The sequence below is a fragment of the Littorina saxatilis genome, linkage group LG17 (assembly GCF_037325665.1).
Source record: "Littorina saxatilis isolate snail1 linkage group LG17, US_GU_Lsax_2.0, whole genome shotgun sequence".
Taxonomy (NCBI): Eukaryota; Metazoa; Mollusca; class Gastropoda; order Littorinimorpha; family Littorinidae; genus Littorina; species Littorina saxatilis.
In genome coordinates, this window is record NC_090261.1 from 46,057,672 (window position 1) to 46,083,019 (window position 25,348).

At 39.3% G+C, this 25,348-nt stretch overlaps 1 protein-coding gene across 1 annotated transcript; it reads left to right on the plus strand.

Annotated features, from left to right (window-relative positions):
• The first annotated feature begins 23 nt into the window (after positions 1 to 23).
• Positions 24 to 11,447, plus strand: LOC138953452 (spermatogenesis-associated protein 7 homolog). Its single transcript, XM_070325272.1, has 10 exons — positions 24 to 178; positions 1,395 to 1,458; positions 2,704 to 2,793; positions 3,016 to 3,063; positions 3,506 to 3,618; positions 4,267 to 5,114; positions 6,339 to 6,383; positions 8,353 to 8,430; positions 8,957 to 9,014; positions 9,577 to 11,447. The coding sequence occupies exons 2-10, from the start codon at positions 1,416 to 1,418 to the stop codon at positions 10,231 to 10,233; spliced, it is 1,980 nt and encodes a 659-aa protein (XP_070181373.1). The 5' UTR covers positions 24 to 178; positions 1,395 to 1,415; the 3' UTR covers positions 10,234 to 11,447.
• Positions 11,448 to 25,348: the final 13,901 nt, after the last annotated feature.

The window sequence follows — 25,348 nt, forward strand, 5'->3', positions numbered from 1 at the left end:
GATTTCCCTGAAGGGAGGTCACTGACTGAGGTGGCGCTAATGTGAGTGTATAGCAACCACAATGGCGGCGACTTATGCGAGTCCAGACGGGATCAAATTAAGCAGATTTGCTTGGAACTGAAATATGTTTTCGCCCAGTTACCCCTGCAGGATATTACAGTGCCATGACGCAACATAGGTGATGATTTAAGATAGTTTAAGGCTATGCATTATCGCAATTTAACAATTGTGTGATTTTTACGTCTGCATGTGAATGTGATGGCTGTTCATTGGAGCTCAGCACATTTTGTTTATATTTTTTCCTTCCGTTTGAAAGAAGTAATCATGAGTAAATATTTGCATCAGTTATTGCTGCATCTTATCTAGTGAAATACAGGTTTGTTGAATGTGAATGATTTGTTCATTAAATGTGTTATGCGTTAGACTAGAGTGAACTTGAACACAGAACTTGCAGGCAATTGTTTAAAACTGTTGATTGTGCATAATTTTTTGGGGACAAAAACAGCACTCATCATCGCGAGTGTATAGTTCAGTTTTAATTCAGAAGAAACATGCATCGGTAGTTGTATATACACCCCCACATATACAGCATACTAGGGTTGGATAAGCTGCTATATATATAAAGCATTCATATACATGTTTGGAATTTGACTTGTTTCTGCCCTTTTTGTGACATGCAGGAGTTACTGCAAAGGCATGAAATCAGATTTGTTATACTATGTACTGAATGGAATTAGTATGCATGAATGAAATGCAACAGTATATTGTGTCATCACCTTGATTGTTTTATGTTGCTCAGTCTAATTAAATCAGTGATGAACTATAGCTATAAGTTAATTAGTACATGTTTAAGTATATTTTAACCACTTTCATAACTTGCATGTAGACTGAGTTGTGCCAGTTTGACAACTTCCGAGCTTTGCCACAGGTGTGCCAGCAAAAATATATGTGTTTTATCCATCATGTGCAATCAGGCTAAAATGACTGCAAATTGTGAGGCCATGCATGAATGGAAGAAGAAGAAAGAAGAAGAACCCACTTTTGGTCGACTTCGACCCCTACTGCATTAGTCTGGTGTAAAAGGTTGGAGTGTTGGCAGTTCAGTGCTGCATCTTGCTGGTTTTCTGTGAACCTCTTTCCCCTTTTCGTATTCTGCATGAAGAGTTGCAGTATGTACAACCAGACAGTAGTATTCAAAAACAGACATTCTCACTCTCACACACACATGCATGCACGCACGCATGTATGCACGCATGCACACATGTATGCACGCATGCACACACACACACACACACACACACACACACACACACACACTTTCAGGGATAAATGTGCATTCAGGATTACTGTTTTGTGGGTTATTAAGTACATGTGTTGAAATGTTTCATTTTCAGGTGACAAAAGAGATTATCATTATGGCAACAAATCTGAGAGGACAGTTGGGGGTCAAGAGCGGCCGTAAGTGTGTGTGTGTGTGTGTGTGTGTGTGCGCCTCTATGTGGGTGATCTTTGAGTGTGTAACTCCTTTTATTTGTAAAGAACCAAGAAAAATGTAATTGAAAATAGTAGGTGATAAAAATAAAATGATTGAAGAAATACAGAATAAAATTGTCAGGCACTTTTGGAATGTTTACCATGTGATTATAAATCACTGGTTAGAATACAGTAAAACCTGCGAGCAAAGGACGCTCTTGGGGAGCCTTGACACTGTCCTTTGTAGCAAGGTGTCCTTTCTTATGAATATGAATGCGCCAAAATTTTTTTGGGGAAAAAAACCCCCAACAGTCACTGATTCTTTTTTGCCACAGTGACTATTAAAACTCAAAGTTTTGAAGCCCTGAAGTTTTTTTGTTTTTTGTTCAAAGAAAAGGAGAGAGAGGGGTAGAGGTAGAGGTAGAGAGGTAGGTGCAATCGGTTTCTTATCCGAAGCAATGGGCCATTCATGATTCACTGGAAGATTCTTTGATCGAGCTGTTGAAAACCACTCGAAGAGTTCTTCGTTCAACTCATCATAGGTTGTTTTTCTTCTCTAAACACATTTTGCCGTCGATCTGGCACCGGAGTCCCACTGACTGAGAATTTGTGTTCGATCAGCTTTTATGTTAGAAATTTGAGTTTTTCCGCAATTCAGCTCATCAGCAACTTTTCGAACGGTCTTTATGACATCGACTCTCTCTTCTAAAGTCAATTTTTTTTCGTTTTGGCATGATGAGACGAAGACGAAGGATGAGACGAAGATGCATCACAGTACAGAAAGTAGAAACCCGAAATGTTTGTGAGTTCACGGCATCGACCAATGAGCGTGCACCATACAAAAATCAACATCTTTCAAGTGCTGTCATTGGCTTACAAAATAAGCTTCTCGAGCGTTCACATCGCCAGCGAGATTGTATTTGCAGAACCAAGATGGCGGACCAGCGTCTGCTAAAAGCTGTCTGCTTCAAGGGTTTGTCCGTTGTTGACAAGTAACGAACCCAATCGGGACCAAAAAAGGGTGTCCGCGTCCGCGCCTTTGAGGTGTTCGCTCTTTTAAGGTGTTCTTGAGAGTAAAATACATCCGTCCTCACTTGAATTGTCCGTTATGCAAAGGTGTCCGCCGAAATAAGGGTCCGCTAGATGCAGGTTTTACTGTAGTCATAAAGGCACTGTTTAATGCATATCAATTTTTACTGCTGTTATTTGCACATTTATATCCTTTTGCAGCTCTTGCCCCAACTTCAGCTAAACTGACTACCCAGATGCTGGTGGTTAGTCACATGGAAAACCATTACAAGAAGATCAGCAAAGCCAGACGTAAGTTGACCAGTATTGGATTCATTGACCTATCTATGAACCATAGGTTCTTGTTATGCCATTGTGTAGGTTTTATGATCACAGTGAACTGTAAACAGTTACTGTAAGAACTGTTGGTTTTGTATACAAACATTGTGAAATAGACTTTTAAGTGTTGTTTTGTCTTTGCTACATTCAGTTTCATTGAAACTCATGTTACTATGTTCGATTTTTTGTTTTCAGCTGCAATTGACAATGGACCCCCTAAGTCCATGCAGTCAAGCCAGAAATGTAAGTTGGAATTTTTATGATTAAAAAATGTTGCTCCTCAGGTTATTGCTCTTTTAAATCTTGTGTAAGTGTTTAAGAAGTAAGAATTTATTCGGCTGAATGAAATAAAATGCTTTTGGTACTAGCATTTCTTTTACATTGTTTTTGTAGAAAATGTATTAAGCAGATTGACTGACTTGGTGTTGCTATTTGTGTCATTAGGTATTTTGTAAGCAGAGAATGTTAAGTTTTTTTGTTTTTTTTAAAGTTAAGTTTTCTTATAATTTTAAAAGTAATGTTCGCAGTGGCCTTTGTCACATAAATCTATCCGTGTTGTTTTCACTGATCAAATATGCAGCCGTCCAATGTAAAACAATGGAATTAAGTGCTAAACTGACAGATAGGTTTAACTCAGAAACAAAACATGTGAAAACTGGTTATTGAATCCGACTTCTTTCTGTAGTGCGAGACAAACGGACCAAAAAAGCGATTGAGACGTATGGGTCCAGACCCGCGTCCCGGGTGAGCTACAGATCTCACTCTGCTGAGGACGACATTTATGATGAGAGGCAGTGGGTAAGCAATGATCTACTTTTTGTTTTTTTAATTTTTCAATTAAATGTGTGTGCCCACACTATTTTTCTCTGCTGGGAAATGGAATTGCTGTTGGTCTAATGAGAAGAAAAAATGCCCATATACATATGAGGTTCTCTTGTGTTTAAAATGTTATGATTTACCTTTAAGCAGCAAAACCGCTGCATATGGTTTTAAAATGCAGAAATGCTTTCACTCCTGCTTTGTTACAGTTGAACCTGTCATAACGACAACACAAGTGAGTGGTTGTTATGGAAAGGGGTGAACTATATGGAGAGAAAAAACTCTCATTGGGGATCCTTTGAGGTGGTTGCAATGGGTATGTGCAGTATTTTCCCCAGACACAGCGGAATAAAGGTCAAAACATTTATCTCAAGATATCCTGGCTGCAAAGATTGTTGTGTCAGAAGACAATATCCTACTTTTCAAAGCTATCGGACATCCGACTGGCCTTGGGTCATGAGAACACTGCATCAGTATAAAAACGTATGTATGTAAACGATCAAAGTCCTGGGAAGAACACTTTAGTGGTCGCAATGGAGAGGTGATTCCCAGGACAGGTTCTACTGTATTAACCAAAGTATGCATTACATTAAGTTTTCATTGATTTTGTTCTGTTTTGCAATGTAGGAAGAGCCAGAGGATGATGAGGAGCGGCAGGTGCGGGAAATCATGCGGACAACTCTACGAGTTCCCCTGAAAGCCAACCATAACATTGGCAGCGTCAACGCAACAGACGGCTCCAAGTCGGAGTCGGCTAACTTCCAGACAACCACAATGAGGCCACAGTCTGCCACCATGCGAGGGGTGGCTCAGGCCATGAGAGGCTTGTCGCACATGAATCGTACTCGCCCTGCTTCAGCACGATCGACCACTTCCCTCGTGAGCAACTTCTCACAGACCTCGCGCAGCTCCAACCCTATGAAGGCCACGTACAATGGGGACGTAATTGAAAAGCACGCCCACAATTTCACAGAGCCCACCAAGCCCTTCACCCCACGCACACTAAAGAGCAACCGGGAATCCAGCCTGAAGCGATACAAATACTACACTCCCCCACCGAAGAAATCACAGCAAGGAACGCACAGAGAGGCGGGTTCAGCCATTAACGGTGATACTATAGTGAAAGAGGCTCCCCAGGCGAAGCCCAGGGCACGGTCTGCAAAAGGTGGGGGTGATATGGGCGCTACAGGGACGCTGACAGAGACAATGTTGATGGACATGAGCCTGCAGAGTCATGACCCTCGGCAGAACAGTGCCAGCAGCAAGGGAATACCTCGTCTGGACATCTCCATGGACAAGGACCACCTCAGCTGGGTGCAGGACCAGGCCACACGAGCGCACATCAGGACCAGTAACGGGACCAGCGTCCAGTCTCAGGACAGAGCGCATCATGATGGTGGTGACACGCTTGGGGAGACAGGAACCCTGGGCAAAACGGACACCTTGCGCTTTACTCGCACGGGATCCTCAGCAAAGTAACTTTCTCTCTCCAGGGTTTTGGTTTCTGTTTGGGTTCTTTTCTGATAGTGATGATGAACGTATGATGTTGTTGGTAAATTTTGTGTGTTTTTTAGTTTGTGTCGGTGAGGTGAAAGATTTGTTTCCTTGTGCATTCTTGATTTTGCTCTTATTCTTTTGGGGAATGGCAAGTGCTTCCTTTAAACAAAAACAGTATTTCTCTGTATTCATTCCAAACTGCCTTCAGTGCATTTCCGTACATAGGATTAAAATCATTCCAGATCTTGTATTTTGTTTTAACGTGTTAAAACGCTAGTTTGTCTTTTCAAATGGTTAAAAAAAAAAAATTTCAATCTCATTTTCGGTGTGAGAAATACAGAGCAGCTCAAATTCTGTCTTCCTCTCTTCTTGGCCTTTCTGACTTTTCTTACATTAATTTAACTCATGCAGGAATATGTTTTGAAATTTAACTAATTTTTATCACATGCATTTTTTTAAGGTATAACTATAACTCACATTGTTTACAAACTCTTCCATTTGGAGTATGGAAGCTTTTATATAAATATTTTGCTGATGATGAAGCTACATTGGGATGGTGCCTTATTAACTAATGTTGTTGTGAAAACATCAAAAATTTTACAACTGATAGTTTTGTCAATCAAATAGTTTTAATCAGTCTATGCACATTTTTATGAAACAACTATTTTTGTGTGAAAGAGAGCTGAGAATGATTATGCTGTATGTTTTGCATCCTCACTGATAGATGTAGATGGACATTCAATAGGAATCGCCAGGCAGGTCTATTTGTAGGATTTCGACATCTGAATTTGCATTGAAGGTCGTTTGTATAAACTTCCTCAAGCGAGTGGCAACATTTTCATTTGATGAAATCTCATTAACTGGTTGTGATTTGATGTGAAGGGTTGGATAATTGTGTGTGGTACATGTCATCGTGCAGTTTTGGTGAATTACTGAGCTGAATCACATGGAGTGAATTACTGGGTTATGGGCGATTACTAAACAAATTGGGTGTGGATACTTTGTGGCATTCAGAATTTTTCTATTTTGAAATGGGAAAATGTAAAAGATTGTGCAGACAGTTTTATTTTGTAAGAATTTGATTGCAAGTTACAAAAAGAGAGGAAGCTATGAACGAAGGAAATGCTAATCTTGTGGGTGTAGGTTGCAGGTGCATGTACTTTGCAGCGTTTGAAGTAAAGTGCCTACTTTTTTTCTGGCAGGTCTTTTGGTGTTAAATCGCCTACCAGTCGTCGCCTGGGTCAGGCGTGAGTAGTCTTCCGATTTTCATGTCTTTTCCTTCCCATCTATTATCTGTTCATGTTATGGTTGTATACATGTGTACTTCCTAACTGAACTGTCTGTTGATTTCGTTTCTTGCATCTGAACTGTCTGTTAATTTTTTTTTCTATTTCTTTCAATAATTGAGTGTGTTCTTCTTTTTCTAAAAAACCTTGTAACCATCCCTCAGAAGACATCAGAAAAGAAAAAATGGAGAAAAAAAGAGAGAAAAAAATGTGATGATGGCAGAGTACTTGCTTTTAGAAACTTCACCTGTAGTTGCAAGCATTGAAGGGGAAGACATGTGATGAGGAATTCTTCAGTACATGTTGCCGGTATTTCTGATATAATCCAAACATTTTGTTTCCTTTCATTTGCTTCAGCTGCTTTCTTTGGACTTGAGTTTACGAGATCTTCTGTAGATGAAGCCTGCACAATCTTGTGTGTGATCTCTTGTTTGATCTTTGGTGATGGTTCTCATTCTTTTTCCATGCTCTTCTAGGCTTGCAGCATACTTTTCCTCTAGCCTGGAGATATTGTGTGTTACTACATTTTTCTTTGTTATTGGTCATAAACTTTTGTTAATAATAACTGTGAATTTTTTAATGATGATTAATATTTCATGTTTCACTGTGAGTAGGTGGAGCCTGTTATTTTTGTAGGGTAGTGCACTTTTGGTAAAGTATTTTTGTGTGTTAAATATTTATGGTTGAAGAATGACAGAATGTGTGGCCGTTTTTGGTTGAGAAAATATGTTCATCGGTGACTGATGTTAAAGTTAGCATTAAAACATTGATTTTATATTTATTTGTTGTTTTTGTTGAATATAAAACATTCATTATGCTGCAGCTTTTCTTGGAATTTACACATAAGTAATTGTATTGTTCCTGTAAATCTGTTAGATAGCCATATCTTTGTGCATTTCATTGACAAATTTACACTACAGTGTTTTTGTTCCAGAAGGATATAACACTCTAGTGTTGTTAGCATTTTATACTGGCATTTATATTGTTCAAATGAGTTTAGAGTTTTTGTTCAGTATATACATTATAAAAACAGAGAAAGAGAAATAGTATTTTTATCAATAAAACTCAATATCAAGACATGAATTCTGGTTGTGTATGGTTGATTGCAAGCTCTCCGCACTTTTCACTTTTAAATTTTAGTAGTTAACAATATGCTACTGTAGAAATCCTACTTCTCGATGCACCCCACACTACGTAACTTTATCGTTAACTACATACTCATGGACTCACACATGATGTTTTGAAGGTTGTGAAAGTTGACTATTTAATCTTTTTTTTTCGCCTTTTGGTGTGTTCTTTTTTATTTCTGTTAATTACCTGGAATCTCATTTGGTCTTTACATCTAACTGACCTATGCAAGACGCACATACAGAGACTACATATGTATTAACAACACACACATAGTGACACAGGTGCATAAACACACAAAAACAAACAGACACACTTATATGTACACACACACACCATGTACCAGAGCACATCAAAACAAAACAATGTGCATGCATGCACAGCAACCAAAGATAAATTATTCACTCATCACCTTCAAGTCTTTATGCAGCAGAGACCCATGTTTTAAAGTACATGCATTAAGAAAATTCCACATGAAAGTAACAGTAATGCAATTGATAAATGTCACATTTGGTGAGTATGAAGTAATATCATTCTAACGACATGTGTGTGATTGATTTTTTGTGTTGGTTTTATCATTTAAAGAGTAGACCTTTTGCCTTGTGTCTGATTTGATGTTAGACGTAGAAAAGTTTTCACAAAATATTTGAACTTAATCTCCTCAAGACGAAGAACAGCTAGGTTTATACACAACACTGTAAAATAATTGTTTGAAGCATAAGGAACTTAAGTTGACACCTTGACATCGAATTTTATTCATTGTTGATTTAGCAGATTGTGATTTTTTATTTATTTTTTGCAGAGAAGAGGAGCAGAAATATGTGGCATTTGCCCATGAAGTGACTCAGGATATCATCAATCAAGGAATCAGCAGCGACAGGTATTGTTTGAGCATAGGACAGATCTGTCTCTTATGTGGGCTAATATATAGAACTGCATATGTTGGTAGCTCTGTGTCTTTATCAGACAATATACAGTGAAGACCCCCCCACCCACCTCACCCCTTTTTAAGACCCCCTGATTTAACACTGATCCCCCCTCCCCCCAACCTTTTTTAAGACCTTTGCTTTTTCAGATTATCTTTTTGTAGAGTCAATAAATTTACCTTCATTGTAAGACCGTCCCTTTTGAAGACCTGATTTGTTAAAAAAGGTCTTGCATCATTGGCCAAATTTTTTTCACACAAGTTAATGATACTGCGGACTTCCTGGCAACCACTGGTCTGAGGATTTAGCACGGCCATCAACATCGAACGCAGAAGAAGAAGAAGAATGAGGCATGATTAGACATTGCACTGTACTGCGCTGCACAATTGCCAACGAAAATGCACTATCCTTTAAATTTTCATGATGTATTGAATTAGACCTTAGGTGTGGCAATGGCTCATCAACCTTTTCTTTCTCCAGGGTGCTACAGAAGGTGTTTGACAACCATGTGGACAGAAAGAAAGATGAACTGGACGAGGTGAGAAGAATTTAAACCTATATACAGATTATCTTTATATCAGAATTAAAGCCTGCTCTGGATCATGGAATGATAAGTTGTGAATAAAAACCCAGCCTCTCTCTGACAATTTAATCAAGCAATAAATCATAAATGATATAGTGTCAAGGTAAAAACCCAGTTTTACCTTGACACAATATCATTTATGATTTATTGTTTGACTAAATTGTCAGAAAGATAGTCAAATTTCTTTGTTTGGAAAATTGGAGCTTACTTGATGGAAAACTGTGAACTGTGTGTATGTGTGTCTATATACTTGTGTGTATGTGTTTTTGTCAAGAGTGTATATGTGTATACATTTTGTGCCGGGATAGCCATATTTCTAGGAAGCATGGTGATTCTGTCCAACATACAGGAGTGCTGAAAGCAACATGCAGACATACATCCTCAGTCAGTAGTCGAATCTGTAATCAAGGTTCATGTTTTAGTTGTTTTAACAAACAGGGCGTGCATACTGTGCACAAGAATTTCTCTCGATGGGTAGACATGTGAAAATGACACTTAATCAAATGTGTGTGTGCAGAGGCGGCTGAGAGCCATCATCACAGACATACGTCGAGACCTTGGTGTACAACACGTGGGACCTGTGGAAAAGAGAGTACAGTATAACCAGGACCTGGACCAAACAGAAATATATAACGGCGACATGACAACAGGAACAATGGCATCAGGCGATTCCACCTTGTCGGATGCCAACAACACGTACAACTTCAATCGCACCACTGATGTATTCAGCACCATCCACTCCCAGCCTGGGGAGGGCGAGGATCTATCAAACACACTACAGCAGTACCAGATGGAGCTCACGGTCAAGGATAACGCAGAATACCAGAACTCTGAATCCAATGGGCTGGATGACAAGGAAGAAGCCCATGGCTCCACTCTAGTCAATGGTGACGCTGACACTGAAACTGAGGAGTCAGAAAAGGTTTCCGTTGCAGAGTCAGAAAAGGCTTCTGTTTCAGAAGAACCTCGTCCAGCAGCCAGGCCTAGACGTCTCACAAGGCAGGATGCTAGTACTGCCGGACAAGAGACCGCTAGTCGTCAGGTTTTGGTCACTGACACTGAGGCAAAGACTGAAGAGGATGAAGAAGGGGTGGAGGAAGAATATGAATATGAAGATGACTATGATGCTGATGAAGACGATGTAACTGCAAAAGGGTCCGATGATGACTTCTGAGGATTTATTAAACTTAGCAACTCTGTTGTATGTTGGTGAAGAGCAGAACTTTTGCTTGTTTACTACCATGAATGTCAAAGAAAAATACCAGTCCTATGATTCTTAACAAATGACCTCTGAAATTTGTTAAAGGCTGGAGCGGTACTTCTTTCTTTTTATAAGCTCTAGGGTTGAGATTTTCTTTCCCAGTTTACATTATTCAGCTTTGTCAGATATGATCAGAGGCACTGGTTTTGTCGATGAGGTGGCACAGACTGATGACTCAGGAAACTCTGAGAGAAATGAGCACGTACTGACATGTTACTTTGGATTTGGTTGCAAACTGATCGAGTCTTTATTTGTCATGGACTAGGAATTTGCGATTCTCAAATTTGTGTCCAGACAACTCCAGACCATCCTGATTTACAATAATTTCAGTTAGAAATGAATCCACATGGTTACAAAGTTTTTAAAACATTCACACATTATTGTTATTTACTCACTGATCACTGTTACACACTTTCAGCTCAAAATGACTGTGTTCAAAGGTTTATGCTTGTGTTTGAAAATATTGTAGAAAAAAAATTGTGTTCTCACTAAGCTGTTTTGAAGTACATTGGTCTGTTCACATAAGAAATGTTTTATGGTCATGTTTGTTTTTGGAACAAAGCTTTGATACAGAAATGTGTTATCCCTGGGGTATATAAATATAGAGGCCTGTTCTGATTGCTTATTTTTTCAACAACATCCATCGCAATCAATGGTCGTTCTTACTTTTCATGGTCATTAGTCATTCTTCTTGCGCTTGTGCTCAAAGATGATCAAACTCTGCCTATTGTCTCTCATTTTTGCCTTTTTTTCAAACCGTGCTGCTGATGTAGATTAGTCTCATATATCTTGGCTGTGAAGTTGAATTTGTCAGCAATGTGATATTTGTATTAGTATTTGATATATATATATCTTTCTATGACATTCTTTATTTTTCACAGCAATGTCTACTACAAATTACATGAATATTCACATGTTTTTAATACACTAAAGGTACAAACTTTTGTCTCCAGTTCCAGATCTCGTGACATTCAGGATAGTTTGTCATATTGTTGGTCTATAAAGCGGTTGTGGCAATGCATATCTGTGATTTTGTGCTGACTTTGTTTTGACCATGCTTTGCACTGTTCTGTGTATACATGCAGATTGATTTATTGAAATAATTTACAAACATGTATCTGCAATATATATATGTCGTGCCGAATTCACGGAATTGCCGAATTCGAGGAATCAGCAAGATTTCGCGTAATCGGCAAAACGCTGCCCATTACGTGAAATCGGCAGCGTTTTGCCGAAAATGCGGAAAGGCTTCAAAAATTTGCCCATTTCGCAAAAGCGACAGCCAGTCTGTTACTTTTTGTGTCACCATAACATTGCATTAACATTGCTTCACCTCCCTACTATGTTGTGTATGGTCTATGTTGGTCTGTGTCGAGCATAACTCCGGAAATGCACGAAAACTACACTTTCTGCAATAACTTGCCATAACTCATCGATTATTGCGATATCTATCCATTGGAGTATCTAGTTGTCTAAGTTTGATGACATCCCAGGCTTTTGAGAACTTTAAAACCAAAAAGTCGCTACCGATTTCGCAAAATGGGCAAATTTTAGAAGCCTTTACGCGATTTCGTCAAAACGCAGCCGATTTCACGTATTGGGCAGCGTTTTGCCGATTACGCGAAATCGGCAAAAATGTTGCCGATTCCGCGAATTCGGCAATTCCGTGAATTCGGCACGACATATACATGTATGTATCATCCTGGTGACCTTTTGCACAGAGGCATGATCATATTCAAGAGTAAAAAATATATTTCATTGTAATCACAAACGTTTACATTTGTTCCAGATTTTATTTCAAATATACAGATGTATTACCTATTGGTGTTTAAATTATTCTCATGGTAGACCTGATACACAGGCAGTAGACAACAGGGAAACGTAAACTGTTGTATCTTCTTTTTAAATGACCTTTACTTTCAAGGGCTTTCCTTTCTGAATAGCATTAGAACATGTATTCTTGTGCTGAACATCGGGTTTTACATGTGCATGTGGTTGCCATTGCTCACTGTGATATGTATGTGTAATGTCCATTTATTCTATCCGCCCAGAAACTTTTCCTTTCATATGAATTTCATTACATGTATTGAAAAAATACTTATTTATTTAGTTATGTATATATATTTAAAAGATTATTGATCTTATCAGTATTTCCTTTCATTTAGATTTCAATGTTTGAAAAAATAACTCCTGTTTGTAATAGGTTCATGTACATCCATAATAAGAATGATTCTTTTTTTTTTTACTGAAAGAAAAAGAAGAAGAAAAATACAACTGAACAAGGTTTGTGTTTGAGAAGTATATCTTTTATGTACATATATTCACAACTTTTTCAGTTTAGTTGTTTTATAATTAAATTATATTATGTAGTTTTAGTTTCTGACTTGTGCAATTATTTAATGTTTAAATGGAATTGAAATATACTAAAAACAGAAGATGCAGAAAATGAGCGGGAATTTTTCCTCATATATATGGCTTTGTTCTCACTGTCTCAATAACATGAAATAAAGTGAGAAGTTTATGGAGGGTAAAGTCTCCATGCACATTGAAGAAAAGTATCAAGAAACTATGAATAAACGCATGACAATACGTAACCTTGTCAAATTGCATATTTTTCCTGGATTCGTGTCATGAGAAGGGGTGACAATTTATTATCTTTTGGTTGCTTTTTCATTGTATTTACACAATTTATGTAAGTTTTAATTTATTTGGATGTAAGTTGCATTTTTATCCCTTATTTGCACTGCAGCAAACATTTCATTTTCAGCCCATGCGGTTAAGGTTCTTTTCTTTTTTGCAGTGCACAAGTCTTTTTACATTTAGTCAAGTTTTGACTAAATGTTTTAACATAGACTGGGGGGAATCGAGACGAGGGTCGTGGTGTGTGTGTGTGTGTGTGTGCACAGCGATTCAGACTAAACTACTGGACCGATCTTTATGAAATTTGACATGAGAGTTCCTGGGTATGATATCCCCGGACGTTTTTTTAATTTTTTCGATAAATACCTTTGCATGTCCGGCTTTTTGTAAAAGTTGAGGCGGCACTGTCACACCCTAATTTTTCAATTAAATTGATTGAAATTTTGGCAAAGCAATCTTCGACAAAGGCCTGGGTTTGGTATTGCATTTCAGCTTGGTGGCTTAAAAACTAATGAGTGAGTTTGGTCATTAAAAATCGGAAACTTGTAATTAAAATTATTTTTTATTAAACGATCCAAAAACAATTTCATCTTATTCTTCGTCATTTTCTGATTCCAAAAACATATACATATGTTATATTAGGATTAAAAACGATCTCTGAAAATTAAAAATATAAAATTATGATCAAAATTAAATTTCCGAAATCGATTTAAAAACAATTAAATTTCATCTTATTCCTTGTCGGTTCCTGATTCCAAAAACATATAGATATGATATGTTTGGATTAAAAACACGCTCAGAAAGTTCAAACGAAGAGAGGCACAGAAAAGCGTGCTATGCAGCACAGCAAAACCACTACCGCGCTAAACAGGCTCATCAGTTTCACTCCGTTTTGCACAAGTGGCGGACTACGGTCATTGTAAAAAAAATGCAGTGTGTTCAGTTTCATTCTGTGAGTTCCACAGCTTGACTAAATGTGGTAATTTCGCCTTACGCGACTTGTTTTTTATTATCTGTGTCATGTATCGAGCATGTTTCTCACATTCTGAAATTGTCGTTCATAATTAATTTTTGGTGTCATAGTGCACTTTTTTGGTAATGGTGTACATAATACAGAGTGATTTTTTTTCTCTGTAGTTTGCTTTGTCATTACATTTTGGTTTTTTTAAACTAAAGGGCACAGTGTCTCCACAAGATAAGAATGAACTTTCATGTTTTATACAGCAGTTATGCCCAATAAAACTTTATGAGTAAATGAATGTGTTGTTGTACGTGTCTGTCAAAATAGCATTGAACTGGTACAAAAACACCAATTATTTGTTGAAGTTTGTCTGCTTATTTATTGTTGCCTTTCATTAATTTTGCTTATGAATTACTCGGAGAGATGTGAGTGATTTTGGTTTGCCTTGCATCATGAAACAGGCGTTTTGTTTGCAACCAGGTGAAACCAGCATATTTATAGCTAGCTTCTATATACAGTAAATATTTGAGGTAGAGTTGTGTATTCTGAATTTTTCTGAAATTCAAAGTGAATTTCAAGACTGTCAGTGCTTTCTATATAGCACATAGTGATGATTGGCTATAAACCATTCCCATTAATTTTGGGGAATGAAAATAAACATTCAGTTACGTGCAGTTATGGATAATTCTGGTGATTAAAAAAAACCCTCACTGTCAATAAATGTGTGAAACTATTTTCATGCTGAAAATAAAAATCATTGGATGAGAATGTTTAAATGTGTGCTTTTATCTGAAGAGTGCGATATATATATAAAAAAAATATCTTTCCCTCTTATGCATGATTTTCTCTTATGAGGTTTTGCTTCAAGTTCTTAGTGCAGCTGATGGGGTCTATGTCGACCAAAAGAGTAGGATTTCTTGTAGGTGGACTTCCTGTAGGGGGATTCCCTGTATGCAGGGAATCCCACAGGTGGGAGTTCCTGTAAGCGTTTCGCCGATCTTGCTAAAAGTCATGATGCTTAGCGACATCGGTGGAATTTGATGTTTGCAATTTTGATTTAAGAAAAGTTTTACATTGATAACTAAATGAAAGAAAACACAGCTAAAATAAATCATGCGAATTCAGGAATTCTAACAAAGTTTCCTGTGGAACCGCCATTGTGGAAGGGGAAGTAATGCTTCGGTTTACGGCAGTCACGTGCTTGGCACGAGATCGAGCGGTATCCTACTTCCTCACAGGAACTCTACATTGTGGGATTCCCTGTATACAGGGAATCCCCCAACAGGAAGTCCACCTACAGGGAATCCCACTCTTTTGGTCGACATGCATAGACCCCGCATCAGCCTCAGTGCATGAGGACATAAACTCATTTGCTTTACAACTAAAGTGAAGGTGACAACGACGCACAAAAGAGAATTAACATCTCTCCCTCTCTCACACTCAGACACACACATGCACACACTCACACCCACACACGCGCGCACACACCGCAGATACACACGTAATGTTGAAGTCTGGGTCGATGGTGGGTGTTAAGACAAACAAACTGCCACAGTGGGCTGGAGAGGGAGACTGAAGGAGGAACAGAGACACCTGTATGTATACATCTACATATATAGGTACAACATTTATTTACAGTCACTAAACCTAAACAAGGGCGGATCTGGGGGGGGGGGGGGGGGGGGGGTTACACAGGTTACGTAACCCCCACCCCCCCACCCCCCAAAAAAGAGGTAATTTATTGGCTCAGGATGCACCAGATAGCTCTATTTTGCTTCTTTGGATAAAAAAAAATGTCCGGGGGGCATGCCCCCGGACTCCCCTAGAGGCTTAGGCGCCTTTGGCGCCGTCAACTTGTATCTTCGCAGTCATTTTGTAACCCTCCCCCTCCAAAGTGAATTGATCCGCCCTTGCTAAATAGCCACAGCATATCGCAGCCGTAACCAAATTGTTCATGCACAGTTTCAGTGAAGTTGGACATATTTGGGCAAATAGACACCAGCAAAGAAATGCATGGTGGGTAAAAATACGAAACTCCGGCTTCCGCTTTCACCGTAGCTTCCTTTCTCACGACAGCCATCATGGGTTTTGCATCGACTTGGTACTCTCACCCTCGAAGATACGGTCCTGGCTCACGTTATTGGTAAAGATTATTTTCTTTATTCATTTCTTCAACAAACACATACATCTTACATTCATATAAACACACTTACTGTGTAATTCCTTTTAGAAAACTGCTGAATTTTGCCGACCTGTTTAGTACGGTGGCCGCACATGTTCACAAACCACGTGCAGTCAGTGTGCTTTCATAGTAGTACATGTATCATGCGAAATGATCCGATTCACGGAGATACCGCTGTATTCAGTAAGCTTCGTATTGAGGTATCTTAATGTCTCTCGTGTTTTTGTTTCTATGTGTGTTAAATCATCGGAAGGGTCCTTCGACTGACATTTGGCCTAATTAAGTGTTCATATTCTTCCTTCCTACCTCCGCTCTGCTTATTCGTGTTTCCTTGTAATTAGCCTACATGACACTTTAGACAGTGACTGAGTGAGTTGGAATGTCCAGTTCACATCTCCAATACATTATTTCCTCAGCATCTCGTTTATTATCTCGTGTTCTTCTTGAAGACATTTTATCTGTTGTATTTTCAGCCGAGTGTGCAATAACACCCATGGACTTATCCGCAAATATGGACTGAACATCTGCAGGAGATGTTTCAGGCAGTACGCAGGAGATATTGGCTTCAAGAAGGTATGTAGCATTACATTTCGTGCTGCCTTTGTAATTGTCTGATCTTGCATAAATTATAATGTAAGTGATTACACTTTTTGTAAACTTTAAATTGGTTAGGGCCTACAGCTAGGTCAGGTAAAACCGTTTGCCAATTTTCTTTCAGCTAAGGCCAAAAACAAAAATTGTCTGTTTAGGGTAACATGACCAAAAAAAGTAGGGTCGGTAGGTAGGTAGGGTTTTTTGTTTTGTTTTTTTTTGTTTTTTTTTTTGTGTGTGTAAATGCTATGTTGACTGAACATTCACTTCTTATATTTGATGAATACATGTTTCAAAACTAACGTATAAATAAAACAGAGAGAAAGGGAGAGAAAGAAACGCCAAATGTCTCTTTTTAGCATTTTTACCTCTTTTTTTTTTTTTTTTTTTTTTTGAAATCAAAAAAAAGTTTTTGGGTCGGCGCCAAATCGATAGGGTCGGTCGGGTTACCCTAAACAGACAATTTTTTTTTTTTGGCCTAAAGACCGTTTGACAGCATTATGGATCTGTGCCATAGTTAACAAATGCATTTGCATCACCACTTCCAGCTTCACCTCCCCCTCTTGAAGCACCTGGGTCATTTTTTGACCCTGGGTTATTTTTTGACAGGAGTGAATCTGTTCATAAGTTTCTCTGGTGCTGCGAATCTGTTAATAAGTTTCTCTAGTGCTGCTTAGTTCGTGGTCTAGCTCTGCAATTGAGTAGTGTTGAAGGAGTGTGGCAATTTTTTCTCCAAAATATATCTGGTTTTGCAGCCCTGAAAGTCCAACAAATGGTGTACTCACCTTTGGCTAGTGATTCTGAAAATGTAATAGCCAGAGAGCAAATGTTACTAGCCAAACTTGTCACTTTCAGGTCTGTTTTGGATGTGAAGAGCATTTAAAGGTGGTCGTCTACATTTTTGCTTTTATTCAATAATCTTATGGTTAGATTTTGCTAAAAAGTTATGTCAGATGATGAATGAACCATGGGGAAAAAAGTTATAGAAAAAAATATGTAAAAACAGATTTTATTTTTGGGTAGCGTGACTCACGCTTCCAATATTTTGTTTTCTGTTTGCTGAGAACATGTGCTTTGTCTAAAAATACTGACCAATCAAATTCATGTCAGGGGTCGACACTAACTTATTTGGCCTGGGGCCACACTGGCCCCAGAGATGGAAATTGCTGGGGCGGAAAACAAAAATCTGGGGCCCACTCTTATTCATGCTAAGTATATATAGATATAAGGTATATATACCTTCAGAATCCCCACTTTTTCCAAGTGGTTCTCCACTATAAGATCTGCACGGGCGGCAATGCATTGATTGTCTGTTTTACTTCATCGTACTGAAGCCAGGGAAATTCTTTCAACCATTATTTTGACATTGAAATTACGACAGCGCTCCGCGCTTTTGGCTGCATCGGTCTCCTTTTTCGTTTCTCTCCACCCTGTTCTTCATCTTCATTTCCATGTCTTTTTACACCAGGGAAGTGTCGCCACATTTTGCGTTTGGAATTTGAAGGCGATACTTATCTCTCACGCTAAAGAGCGCAATCTGGGAGTTATTTCCCTTGCGGCATTGTCCTTCGACATTGATCGTAACGCAAATTTCAGTGACGACTTTGACTGGCGATTTTTAGTGATTGGCTCTGGCATTAGAATTTTCGGTTTGTCATTGTTGGAATTTATCCTTGGGCGGAGTGGGCCCCAAGCTTCGGCAATGTTTGGGGCGGAACACAAAACTCTGGGGCGTTCCGCCCCCCGCCCCCGCTAGTGTCGAACCCTGCATGTCAATATGCTTATAGCCACGCCCAAACAAGTGCAGCAACAGTTTGACACTGGAGCGCTGTCCACGCTTTTTTTTAAACGCACGAAATGCACGGGATTTGAGGAGTTTTGCGCTTGGCATTTTCCAAATAAGGATATCCTACTATGAGTACTACGCTGGAATACTACAATGAATTTTCAAACGGCTACACTGGCTTCGTCTTTCCTGATCGAAAGGGGGTGTATTGTAGATAATAGACTCTGCATTTTAATGGTCAAATGGCGATTTCGGTATAAAAATGTAGACAAGGACCTTTAAGAAACAGATCTGATCTTATTGTGTAGTTAATACCCACTTTGCCTAATATCAATGACCCTGTGGCAGTGGCAACTTACTCATTGGTTTCTTGTGTTTCAGCTTGACTGATCAGGACAGAGGATTGCAAGCCAGGGATACTCTCAAGGCTGTGAAGCTTGCAGTCAGCACCTGAAGCATGTGATTGATGTACACCTTTGGTCTTCTGTTGGAGGAGTATGAAACACCCTTAGATGCCACCATGCACAGTGCTTATGCAGAACTTTTCATAGTCCTGACAGTATCCCAAGTGTATGTGTAGTAAATACAGTGCGTCCGTTTAAAGTTTCTTTATGGTGTTGATTTTGCGTGGCAGCGTATGTGTGAGTGCAGTGAGAGTAAGTAAAACATATTGGTCACATATAAAAACAATTTGCGTGAAGCGAAATAAAAACATTTAGTCGATCTGTTCGCCTGAAACTGAAAGATAAACCCTAAAAAAAATCTCCATCACAGAGACATGTACTTACTAAGCTATACGGCTTCGATATTTTTAATTATTTAGAAAAGATCAAAGCAACTTTTGCGTAGTTCTAAAGAAGAAAAGTTGTTTAAGATAATTCGTTCAATCTTGTGTTCAAATGGTAACATGCCTAATCGTTTTTGCTCTACATTAGTACATTTGTGAGTGAATTGACAAGAAATAGGTGATTTTCAACCCCTGAACACGCTTCAGTAACGCACCCCACTGACCTCTACTGTACCGGATGCACCTGTCAAATTCCGTTTCACTGCAATCCTGTCTGGTTCTGTCCTGTCTTCTTCTTCTTCTTGGCGTTCGCAGAGGTTACACAATCAGTCCAGCACTGGTGATAAATGTTGTCGTTTTCTCCAACTCCTGTCGACTGCCGTATAGTTTGGTCTGCAAGGGAGTTGGTGACGGCCACACTTCTTTTCGTTCCTCATCTAGTAAGGGACATCGCTGTAAGATGTGTTCCGCTGTTTGGTCTTCTTGACCGCAGGCACAGGTTGGTGATGGCGCCAGCTTGAACTTTCGGTTCATGTGAGCATTGAGCCTGTTGTGGCCAGTACGCAGCCTGATGAGGTTGACTTGCTGCTCTCTGGACATTGTGTGGTAGTCATCTCTGTTTGTCCCTGGCCTCATCAATGCCTTGATGATTGTCTTCTGCTCACTAAAGCTGACACTGTTTTCAGGTTGGTCTTCCACGGCTCCTTCTTTCGCCAGCTCATCTGCCCTTTCATTTCCTGGTATCCCACAGTGTGCTGGTATCCACTGGAGGACAACTCTTCTGGTTTGTCTGACCATCTGTAATGCTTTGGCCAGCTGTGGGAGTTTGTCGTTCTCTAGGGCCTGAAGGACTGAAAGGGCATCCGAGAGGAAGACAACTTGGTAGCAAGGGTCTGCGGAGTCCTGAACCAAGGAGGCGGCCTGCATGAGAGCTTCTGCTTCTGCTTTATAGTTTGTGTTCTGTCCTGTAAGGGTGACAGTTTTTAGAAACGTCAGAGTTCAAATGATTGTATTAAAATGTGACATCAGAGCTGCTATGCTTTAAACGTAGCATGCTACATTTTAAGAGCAATTGCTTTGCAAAGCAAATAGCATCACAAGCATGCAAGTTGCAACAGTTCCCTCTCTCTGTGTAGCTGTCACAAAATTGGTCATGTAACATCTACACACTGAAAACTTGCTGCAGATACTCCTTGATGGGCATATTATTTTCCTGCATTCTCAGGAAACTTTCAAAAAAATTTCTATTGTGCTGCTGCATGATTGCATAAATGCGGGTGTGGAATACATTTTTAGACAAGAAGAGCAAACGCTCGATCGAGTCACTTTCGCAGTTCTGAATATTATATGAGGCATCAGATGGACAGGAAGAAATTGCTATTCACAACACAATGAGTCACGTTCACATAAAATTTGAGCCCGGTCACTTTTATAGTTTCCGAGAAAAGCCCAACGTTAAGTTGTGTGTTGCCGAACAGAAAAGGCTAGTTATCTCCCTTGTTTTTCTGATAACGTTCGTAAAAGGCTACAGATGTAAATACTTTGATGTAAAGAATAATCCTACAAAGTTTCAATCACATCCGATGAACTTTGTCAAAGATATAAAATGTCTAATTTTTCCTTTGACGCTGACCTGTGACCTTGAAAAAGGTCAAAGGTCAACGAAACCATTGTTAAAGTGTAGAGGTCATTGGAGGTCACGACTAAACAAAATATGAGCCCGATCGCTTTGATAGTTTCCGAGAAAAGTCCAACGTTAAGGTGGTGTCTACGGACGGACGGCCGGCCGGACAGACTAACACTGACCGATTACATAGAGTCACTTTTTCTCAAGTGACTCAAAAATGCTACTTAAACACTTTCCTTTGCTGAAATGTCAAAATAATTCTAAATTGCTACATTTGAGGCTTCACAGGGTTGGCCGGTCTGTGACATTTAGCGTGGGGCTCGTTTCGGGTGTGAGAGAAAGCTGGAAACAAGTCATTTTAACAGAAGATAGTACTTGTCACCCTCGACAACATTTCTTCACGAGCGCTAAATAAAGGTTGCCTATCTATGATTTGTTATAATAATTAAAATCGTCCACCAACTGCCCCTTGGCCAGACTAAGGACTTGGTGAATCCTGTGGGTGCAATGTTAAACGCCTGGGTAGGTCTGGTGCCAGCCGAACACATTGGCTTGTCAAAGATGCACTCTGACTGTATTGTATGCTGTTGCGAGTGTTTCGTCTGTCGGTCTATTGAATAATTTGCCCCTGTTGCATATATACCAAAGGTTAAAGTGCTAATAATAGTATTAATACCTATGGCAAAAGGCTCTTAAATCGCTTTTAAAATTATACTATTGAGATTCTACGTTACAAATATGCTGCTGTGCAGTGGACTGCCTTCACTTTGCAAAAAGAAGTGTTTAATTTTATTTAACTGTTGGACAATACGCAGAGTAAGAGCATTTATGATGCTTAGTTTGGGTTATCTCCACAGGGTTGCTTCCCTTGTTTATGTAAGTGATGAACCTTACTAGGGCGCCAGGAGACACTTCTTGGCTGCTTTTTACATTTAGTCAAGTTTTGACTAAATGTTTTAACGTAGAGGGGGGAATCGAGACGAGGGTGTGGTGTATGTGTGTGTGTCTGTGCGTGTGTGTGTGTAGAGCGATTCAGACCAAACTACTGGACCGATCTTTATGAAATTTGACATGAGAGTTCCTGGGTATGATATCCCCGAACGTTTTTTTCATTTTTTTGATAAATGTCTTTGATGACGTCATATCCGGCTTTTCGTGAAAGTTGAGGCGGCACTGTCATGCTCTCATTTTTCAACCAAATTGGTTGAAATTTTGGTCAAGTAATCTTCGACGAAGCCCGGACTACGGTATTGCATTTCAGCTTGGTGGCTTAAAAATTAATTAACGACTTTGGTCATTAAAAATCGGAAAATTGTAAAAAACCCAAAAAATGTATAAAACGATTCAAATTTACGTTCATCTTATTCTCCATCATTTGCTGATTCCAAAAACATATAAATATGTTATATTTGGATTAAAAACAAGCTCTGAAAATTAAATATATAAAAATTATTATCAAAATTAAATTGTCGAAATCAATTTAAAAACACTTTCATCTTATTCCTTGTCGGTTCCAGATTCCAAAAACATATAGATATGATATGTTTGGATTAAAAACACGCTCAGAAAGTTAAAACGAAGAGAGGTACAGAAAAGCGTGCTATCCTTCTAAGCGCAACTACTACCCCGCTCTTCTTGTCAATTTCACTGCCTTTGCCGTGAGCGGTGGACTGACGATGCTACGAGTACGAGTATACGGTCTTGCTGCGTTGCATTGCGTTCAGTTTCATTCTGTGAGTTCGACAGCTACTTGACTAAATGTTGTATTTTCGCCTTACGCGACTTGTTGTTTTTAACACTGCAGTTCTAAGCACATTAGCACAATTTGATTTTTTTAATAAGCTGCCAACATATCTATAATCTTTATTCAGACTCCCGCAGTGGGGCACTGCGGTTATGAAATTAAAGGCCCCTCCTGTTTTTGGAACCGCAGGAGCTTTCTAGTTTGCTGTTAGGTAGATTTTTGGTTCCTCTTTCCTGTCATGCTCTCTTTTTCTTCATGAATTCTTTTCTTTTTTCTGCCTTCTTGCTCATTCACCTGTATTTTTTCCAAAAATCTCTTCTCTTGCCGCTTGTCTCGCGATTCATGTATAGTTTAATCTGTTAGTGTTCTGATGTAAGTCCAGCAGTAGATAGGTTAAGCCTATTTTAACATACTGGAAACTGGTAATCTTCCAGTAGGTATTAATTTAGTTTTACTAAAGCCTGCTGGGACACAAGTAATGGGTTAGTGCATTTGTAAACAGGAATCGCTTGACAAGTGGCCCCCTTCATCCCCCCCTTCCTCGTCCTGATATGGCTCTGCGTAGTCGGCTGGACGTTAAGCAACAAATAAACAAACAAATTTATTCAGACCTTTGCTTTGAACTCGATGCGATTGGTTCAAAGGTTGATTTTCCAATGCAATGTTTTTCATCCTATATAACATTTACACTCAAGAAAATCCAAAAAGGTTTGGGCATAGATGTCGGTCCCTGTATGCACCTTCTTTGATTACCTTGACCTTGACCTAAAATAGGCAGAGTGATTGGTAGACGTGCGAATAAGCGTTGAAAAGGTAGAAGTGCATGTTCCAGTGTAAAAGTGTGATTTGACAGTGAATAGACTTGAAGGCACAGTAAGCCTCCCGTAAGCCATCACTGAGCCCCCCGAGCCTCTACATACAGTGCAAGCATACTTCCATTTGAACGCTCACCGAACGGGAACTTCCTGGCTGCTTTCTGTCGAGAGTGAGACATTTTCAAAGAATTTATTTTTGTGGGCGCCTTGTTTTGGTGCTGGACCTAACTTTTAAAATCTAAATAATAAATTGACAGCTTGTTTACACACACATTCATAAATCATAAAAGAATTCTTTTTTCATCAAGACAAGATCAATACAATTCGAAGTTTTGAAAGTTTGAAAAAAGAAAAGCCCTGTTTTGATGCTAGACCTAACTTTTAAATCTAAATAATAAATTGACAGCTTGTTACACAAACATTCTTAGATCAGTACAATTGAAAGTTTGAAAAAAGAAAAGCCTGGAAACGTATCGTGCACAAACTTCTTTCTCATAGCAGACGACGGTTCATAGCGCCAGTTCCTCTGATCGGTCAACTGCCACCGCTCTAGTTCGTGTGACTTGCACACAATAACGTGCTATTGCAAATAAGCTTTCAGCGAGTCGCATTGAAATCACAAACCGACTTAATTGTGAAAAAAAATGAAACTGGATCACACAGGTTCACGATGGCTCAGGGGTAAGAAACCACGCAAAAATAAATTCTTTGAAAATTGCTCGCTTACGGGGGGGCACCTTGGATGTTCTCAAGCGGTGAGTGTTTAAATGAAAGGGTGTTTGTACAGTGTGCAAAAGCCTGACGGTGTCTGTGATAGTTTACGGGAGGCTGACTGCCTTTAACACTTTTTTTTAAACATTTATAAAGGTATTTTGAAAGCAATTTTTTGCAACATAATTTTGAATTCCAGCGTGTTGCACTTGCATTCATCATTGACCTTGGAGAAAAAAAACTGAAAGCTAAGTGATAGACTGAGAAAGCAGAAGTGAAACATAAAACAAAATAAAAATGTACTTTCTAATTGAGGCCTGCAATGACACGTCTTTTTCTGTCCACATAAACACACCCTCACATGACAACGCACATACACTTCTTTCAGGCATGGGAATTGTCCGCCGAAAGGCAAATTTCCGCCGTATTTTTTTTGTTCCGCAGAAAAAGCAAAAGTATCCGCCAAAAAAATAAAAGAGGGAGGCAAAAATGGTTATAAAAAGTGAATTTAATGGCAAACTTGGAGGTCATATGACACCAAATTGCACCATTTGGGTTCTTTAGCGAAAAAAAAATTCCGGAGGGGGGGGGGGGGGGGGGGGGGGGCATGCCCCCGAACACCCCTAGCAGGGCTTGTCGCTTTGCGCTGTCCACTTTGCTATTTCTTACAAATGTTCAGCCTTTTTTACTTTTTTCAATTCCCATGCCTGTTCTTTCCTTGACCTCATTGACATTTGCTGCATCTTCTCCATGTGTATTTAACCTTCACCGTGGGTCGTGGACGACCCAGAGCCTCACAAAATCGTCTTCATCTCTGAAACTATTTGGAGTTTTTAATTGAGACTTCATGTAATCTCTAATCACCATACGACCTTCTCATTGCCCAACTTTTGAAAGAATATCTGTGTAAACAAACCCCCCCCCCCACACCCCCCACCCCCCACCCCCCCGCGGGTTAGGGGGAAGAATTTACCTGATGCTCCCCAGCATGTCGTAAGAGGTGACTAACGGATTCTGTTTCTCTTTATACCCTTGTTAAGTGTTTCTTGTATAGAAGATAGTCAATTTTTGTAAAGATTTTAGTCAAGCAGTATGTAAGAAATGTTAAGTCCTTTGTACTGGAAACTTGCATTCTCCCAGTAAGGTCATATATTGTACTGGAGCAAATTTGTGATTAGTGCTTT